The sequence below is a fragment of the Heptranchias perlo genome, chromosome 27 (assembly GCF_035084215.1).
Source record: "Heptranchias perlo isolate sHepPer1 chromosome 27, sHepPer1.hap1, whole genome shotgun sequence".
Lineage (NCBI taxonomy): Eukaryota > Metazoa > Chordata > Chondrichthyes > Hexanchiformes > Hexanchidae > Heptranchias > Heptranchias perlo.
Window position 1 is genome coordinate 28,786,196 of NC_090351.1, and position 7,654 is coordinate 28,793,849.

Below are 7,654 nucleotides of genomic sequence, written 5' to 3' on the forward strand. Positions count from 1 at the left end.
TATTTATTACTGGTGCCTGAACACCAGAGCAAATCTGCATCCGTGAATTAATGGGTGATAGTTTTATCAATGATTGTAACATCTCTCCTTTAACTTACACTCATAAAAACAGAGCTTTTATAAATTTGTAGCATTTTATTTCAATAATCACACCACAAAGTATAATATAGGAAGATCAAAAACAATGTGTTTATACTGATATTCATTGACCTCAATAATTATAACTAACAATAAACAGTACAATATGTACTTACTAGACCTGTTTTCACATGAAATACAGCATTTTAAACTTGGTCTAACAAAATGAATTAAAAATGTCTTCAGAAATCAAAATACATTCAGTTTCTATCCATGTTACAAGTGTGTCATATTAAGAATTCAACAAACACAAGTTTATCTGATAATTAAAAGTGTGCACATCCCTCATTATATTCACTATTCAGAAGGCAAACACTCCTCATCATACCACAATGTGTGTGCTGTCGGTAATATACCTAAACTCAGCGTAAAATGAAACAAGAAAAAATAAAACAGCTTTAGTGTTCTCATAAGGGCAGGGTATCAAGGACTTAACAAAAGCATTATTTGACAATTAAACATAAAAATTTAATTCTCAGGTGTTCTTTAGGCATTTCTTGGAGTTTAGTATCTTCTATTGCTCCATACTGTATGCTGTGAGGCAGCATTTAGTTGTGGTGAGATCGCTGCATCCATTCTATGAGAATATCAATTTCACCAATGGCTTTAACAGCAGCTGCATTTAGATCCAACTGAAAAAGGACAGAGGTTTATTAAATAATATGAGGCACAAACTCCAGACATGATAACAAGCTCAAGGGAGGCAACTATTTGCTTTTTGTCTTTTTCTCCACTCTAAGTTTCCCCCACTGCTCTGTCTCCTTCAGTGTGGAAGATCAGATATTATTGGCCATGGATTCTCACTGTCCATTGATACTACCAGGCCTACTATTAAGCCTGCTGTGGATTGCTCAACAGGAGCTGTAGTGTGGTACAATGGGATCTGACAGTTCTTCTCCAACTTCCCAAAGTGGCCGTTCTCTTAGAGTGGAGTGTTCTGTGTGGGCACTGAGAGGAGAACAAGTTAAACAGCAACATTGGTAGCAGGTGGATTCTGTTTCGGGCCCAGTATTTGGAATTCAGCTTCAGCTTTCAGCATCATTTAAGTCAAGACCAAATCCATGTCTGATCTTTGGCCTGTGCTAAATGGTAGCAAAGCTATGAGTTTGAATTTTAAGGAGGTTGTGATATTTACAGTGAATAGTGTGTCTGTTTATTTTGCATGAATTTTCCAGTCTTTATAAATAATTGAAGTGTTATACATACAATGATCAGTGATACACTATGGAAACCAAATATTCCCTTTGTTACAGAAATGAAATGGTGTCAACTTACCTTTTCAAAGGCACTTTGAATCTTTTTCATCTCAGCTGTAGATTCTTCTCCACAATAGCACTTCATCTCTGCATGCTGTCCAGTAAAGAAAGTAACAGTGAGAGGAAGACCTACATATTATAGTGTTTAATTAAAGAACCATTCAGAACAAATAGTTGACACAGAATGATGTTACAACATTAAAAATAATCTTGAAATATCGTTTTAAATTGCCGTTATGTACAATAAACAATTAAATGCAAGTCTTCCGGTCTGGTCACTTACGCATTGCCGTAGATCTCTCTTGATGCCGAGGAAGGAGTTGGCCAAACTGCTGGTCCTCCTCTCGACATGGGAGCTGGATGGGGTGTGGTGTTTGAAAACAATCTCTACATAGAATCTCAACACATGGCGCAGAAAACAGCAGCTCTCCTCTGCCTGGAAATGAGAGCACGGACAGTCAGGTGAGGGGAATGGGGCGAAAAGCAACTCGCCTTGTATTTACAGCTCTGCCTTCCTATAGACAAGGATCTAATTTAGTTACCAATTTAAGTATGTGCTATAGGTGTCTTAAGTAACTACTCGGTAATGCTGACTAAATTAATGGCAGATGTCACAAAACAAACCGGCTAATAAAATACACGAGCCCAGTCGCCCATGTAACAAATTGATGCATAAAGTGTATTTTAATTAGTAACATTATTAAACAGAACACACTCTTGATTACAGGGATAACTTGGACTGCAGGTTCATTGGTGAAATAGGTGGAGCCAAAAGGTGATGTACCTGAATGGCATGAAATGTGGATGTGGTTAGAAGCCTCACATCATCCGCTGCATCTTCCGCTTGCTGTCAAGACAAAATTGGAGCAAATTTTTTAATACCTTTTCCAATATTTAATAATAGCTAATCACACGGTAAAGGGTCTGAACAGGGCGAAGGATATATGTCAATCTGTACTTACTATTGCCTGTCTGATATCCGAGAACGCCTGTCGGATTTTGTGCAAGTTCGTGGTCACTGAGCATTGCCCAAAATACAAGGTTGTGGTTTCAGCAGCGAGAAGCTGACAGGTCAAAAAAACAGTCAGGCAGAAAAAAACACCGAAGCCTTTCATTGTAATAAGCTGCAAGAAACCTGCAACGGAAAAAAAAATAACCAAAAGGATAGTAAACATACCATCAGTTGTAAAAACAGACTTCATTTAACACAAATGCATATACAACAAATGTAAATAATTGGAAACACGAGAAACCCTTTAGTGCGGTTGCTCAATGTTTCACATACACGATTGTCATACATAATGACAATGACTTTAATATGCGATATTGAATTGAAGTCTGTATTTATAATTATATCGTCCAGAATGGAATGCTCTCTTTTTATATAATCCGCTTTTCACTAGTGTCAATGAATATTAAGAGCTCGTTAGTTAATCCATGAAACGCTTATAAAATTTAGAATAATCCCTCGTGTGAATGTTGAGTTTTAATATTAAAATTCATTAATTTCTTGCACTGACAATGACAATTGGTGGATTATAATGGGGGAACTCCAACATAGTGTCGATTTTGTTTGCATTCTGCACTGACTCAGTGTTCTGCCTGTACAATAAAGAACAGTTGCAACACGGAATGATAAAATAATTGTATTTATATATAATTGTATTTATATGGCGCCGTTCATGTTCTCAGGACTGCCCAAAGCACTTTACAAGCAAAATACTACTTGTTACAGAAGCAAAGAATTAACATACCAAATAATAATTTGATATTTGCTTCCAGCCTGAAAACAAAGGTGCTGTCGATTCTCGTTTTATTCCACTGAAGCATTGTATTTCAGTATAACCCACAAGGCAGTTCAACAACAGTTAGCCGAAAATCATATCTTAAAATTGTTTGATCTGTTCCACTTAGAAATAATCCGATAGAACAATCTGATTCGTATTCTAAAATAGTTAAAAGAGACTTCTCACCAGAATAGCGGAGCACGACCACCTGGATAGAGTGCAGCTTAACTGAGTGTGTTGGAGCTGGCTGTTTCCTCCCTTTGTTCAGGTGTGCTGATCTCTCCACTGTTTGTCCCCTTTAAATACATCTGTAGAGCAGAGTGGGAAATTCTCCTGATCCTCACACACGGGTAGGGACTTCCTCGGGTGAACAAATTACATTTCCTCAGTAATTTGCATAAGATTCCACCTGCTGTGAATTACCGAGCGCCTGAAACTGAAATCACTATCGTGAATTTACAGCAACTCTGTTTTTTAAGTATTTTCACTTCCCCCTTAAGAGAAAAAAGATCGCTTTAAAATGTGTTAGAAATAAACGAAATAGAAACTGGGAGGTGAGGCTTGAAAAATTCCTGCACACCTCCATCAGCTTACACTTTATATAGTACATTTACATGGGAATAAAGGAAAATATGGTACTGGAAAAGATGCTGCAGCCCATCTGGCCAAACCCAAAAATCTCTCTCTCTCAATCACCCACTCCCTCACATATCTATACACCACTACCTCTCCCTCCATTCTGGCAGTTTGTTTCACATATTCGCCATCCTCAGCATAAAGTAATTACATTTAATCTGTCTGTACACCTTCTAAGCTTACTTCTGAACCTCTCAAACATGTGATCAGGGTTCAATGTATCTACTCCATTCAATACTTGGATGATATCTCCTCTGACCCTCCTTTTGAAAGGGGGTAGAGAAGTAACAAAGTGATGGGTTTAGGAAGAGAGTTCTATAATGTGGAATCAAGAAAGCTGAAGGCTCTGCCATTGAGGGGAAATGAAGGAATGGAGGTTGAACAGCAGTCCACAGCTGGAAGAGTGGAGGACGTGTGCTACCATATACATTTTAAATTGAATTTACACTTGGGATTAGTTGGAACTGAATGCACCCCAGATAATTGTTGTAGATTTCCTATGTTTTATTTAGAAGGCCCTCTTAAACTGAAGAGAGCATTTAAATGAGAGCAGCTGCAGGTTAGAATAGAAAATCTATAGTATTTCCTTTGTATTATCCTTCTGATTTTATTGGTTGTTGGAAAATTTGAGCTAATCAGGATTTTTGTGTGACGGACATTTCAGATGTGACAAATACATGTTGGATAAAAACGTTAGCTGGATGAATAGGTAGACAGATGGATGGATAAATAGATAGATAGATAGACAGAGAAACATTAAAGTCAATCTCCTATGCCATTGATCATACATTAAAAAACAATGTTTCCATCACAAACTACAGATGGATAAATCAAAATAAATTTATTCACCTCACATTCTACAACTACATAAGCCAATAAATAAATAGACCATGCTGTAGTTGCAGAAATAGCAACTCCTGGAATATAATTGTAAGGAGTCGCACAACACCAGGTTATAGTCCAACAGCTTTATTTGAAATACCCCAGTCCATCACCGGCATCTCCACATCATGGAATATAATTAGTTACATCAAAGTTACCTCAGATACAGTGAAAAAGTTTTACTTTACTTTGATGTTCTTATACAAAAAACATAAATTCATAGTTACTTTTACAGTCCTAATAACAGCTTTCTGGCTTTCAGTGCTCTCGCTTTTCAAATGCTGGACAGGGGTGGAGGGGGCAGGGCACACAAACAGCAAGTCTTGGCACGCTTTGTGAATGACCAGTCTTGCAGTCAATCTTAAAACAAATCCTGCGGTTATATTTTTCTCCTCCCCTTGGCCCAAAAGATAATGTTACTCTTTGGACTCAGAATGTAGGAACATAGAAGCAGAGGAACAGGAGTAAGCCAGTCAGCCCATCGAGGCTGTTCCCCCATTCAATTAGATCATGGCTGATCTGTATCTTAACTCCATCTACCCGCCTTGGTTACATAATCCTTAATACCCTGGCCTAACAAAAATCTATCAGTCTCTGTTCTGCAATTTTCCAATGACCTAGCCTCAACAGCTTTTTGGGGGAGAGACTTCCAGATTGCCACTACCCTTTATGTGAAGAAGTGCTTCCTGACATCACCCCTGAATGGCCGAGATCTAATTTTTTTTTTATTTGTTCATGGGATGTGGGCGTCGCTAGCAAGGCCAGAATTTATTGCCCATCCCTAATTGCCCTTGAGAAGGTGGTGGTGAGCCGCCTTCTTGAACCACCGCAGTCCGTGTGGTGAAGGTTCTCCCACAGTGCCGTTAGGTAGGGAGTTCCAGGATTTTGACCCAGTGACGATGAAGGAACGGCGATATATTTCCAAGTCAGGATGGTGTGTGACTTGGAGGGGAATGTGCAGGTGGTGTTGTTCCCATTTGCCTGCTGCCCTTGTCCTTCTAGGTGGTAGAGGTCGCGGGTTTGGGAGGTGCTGTCAAAGAAGCCTTGGTGAGTTGCTGCAGTGCATCCTGTAGATGGTACACACTACAGCCGCAGTGCGCCAATGGTGAAGGGGGTGAATGTTTAGGGTGGTGGATGGAGTGCCAATCAAGCGGGCTGCTTTGTCCTGGATGGTGTCGATCTTCTTGAGTGTTGTTGGAGCTGCACTCATCCAGGCAAGTGGAGAGTGTCCCATCACACTCCTGACTTGTGCCTTGTAGATGCTGGAAAGGCTTTGGGGAGTCAGGAGGTGAGTCACTCGCCGCAGAATACCCAGCCTCTGACCTGCTCTTGTAGCCACAGTATTTATGTGGCTGGTCCAGTTAAGTTTCTGGTCAATGGTGACCCCCAGGATGTTGACTGTGGGGGATTCGGCGATGGTAATGCCGTTGAATGTCAAGGGGAGGTGGTTAGACTCTCTCTTGTTGGAGATGGTCATTGCCTGGCACTTGTCTGGCGCGAATGTTACTTGCCACTTATCAGCCCAAGCCTGGATGTTTCCAGATCTTGCTGCATGCGGGCACGAACTGATTCATTATCTGAGGGGTTGCGAATGGAACTGAACACTGTGCAATCATCAGCGAACATCCCCATTTCTGACCTTATGATGGAGGGAAGGTCATTGATGAAGCAGCTGAAGATGGTTGGGCCTAGGACACTGCCCTGAGGAACTCCTGCAGCGATGTCCTGGGGCTGAGATGATTGGCCTCCAACAACCACTACCATCTTCCTTTGTGCTCGGTATGACTCCAGCCACTGGAGAGTTTTCCCCCTGATTCCCATTGACTTCAATTTTACTAGGGCTCCTTGGTGCCACACTCGGTCAAATGCTGCCTTGATGTCAAGGGCAGTCACTCTTACCTCACCTCTGGAATTCAGCTCTTTTGTCCATTTTTGGACCATGGCTGAAATCAGGTCTGGAGCCGAGTGGTCCTGGCGGAACCCAAACTGAGCATCGGTGAGCAGGTTATTGGTGAGTAAGTGCCGCTTGATAGCACTGTCGACGACACCTTCCATCACTTTGCTGATGATTGAGAGTAGACTGATGGGGTGATAATTGGCCGGATTGGATTTGTCCTGCTTTTTGTGGACAGGACATACCTGGGCAATTTTCCACATTGTCGGGTAGATGCCAGTGTTGTAGCTGTACTGGAACAGTTTGACTAGAGGTGCAGCTAGTTCTGGAGCACAAGTCTTCAGCACAACAGGTGGGATGTTGTCGGAGCCCATAGCCTTTGCTGTATCCAGTGCACTCAGCTGTTTCTTGATATCATGTGGAGTGAATCAAATTGGCTGAAGACTGGCTTCTGTGATGGTGGGGATATCGGGAGGAGGCCGAGATGGATTATTCACTTGGCACTTCTGGCTGCAGATGGTTGCAAACGCTTCAGCCTTGTCTTTTGCACTCACGTGCTGGACTCCGCCATCATTGAGGATGGGGATGTTTGCAGAGCCTCCTTCTCTTGTTCGTTGTTTAAATGTCCACCATCATTCATGACTGGATGTGGCAGGACTGCAGAGCTTTGATCTGATCCATTGGTTGTGGAATCGCTTAGCTCTGTCTATAGCATGTTGCTTCCGCTGTTTAGCACGCATGTAGTCCTGTGTTGTAGCTTCACCAGGTTGGCACCTCATTTTTAGGTACGCCTGTTGCTGCTCCTGGCATGCTCTTCTACACTCCTCATTGAACCAGGGTTGATCCCCTGGCTTGTTGGTAATGGTAGAGTGGGGTCTATGCCAGGCCATGAGGTTACAGATTGTGCTGGAATACAATTCTGCTGCTGCTGATGGACCACAGTGCCTTATGGATGCCCAGTTTTGAGCTGCTAGATCTGTTCTGAATCTATCCCATTTAGAACGGTGATAGTGCCACAGCTGCTGCCAGGAATGGTGCACTGCTGTCCTCTGGTGAGGATG

General features: G+C 41.7%; 1 protein-coding gene across 1 annotated transcript; it reads right to left on the minus strand.

Annotated features, from left to right (window-relative positions):
• Nucleotides 1-325: 325 nt before the first annotated feature.
• il19l (interleukin 19 like) lies at nt 326-7,233 on the minus strand. Its single transcript, XM_068007770.1, has 7 exons — nt 7,148-7,233; nt 4,001-4,080; nt 2,357-2,529; nt 2,179-2,241; nt 1,678-1,830; nt 1,414-1,488; nt 326-770 (listed from the first exon to the last, which is right to left on the minus strand). The coding sequence occupies exons 1-7, from the start codon at nt 7,231-7,233 to the stop codon at nt 687-689; spliced, it is 714 nt and encodes a 237-aa protein (XP_067863871.1). The 3' UTR covers nt 326-686.
• Between the last annotated feature and the right edge of the window lie 421 nt (nt 7,234-7,654).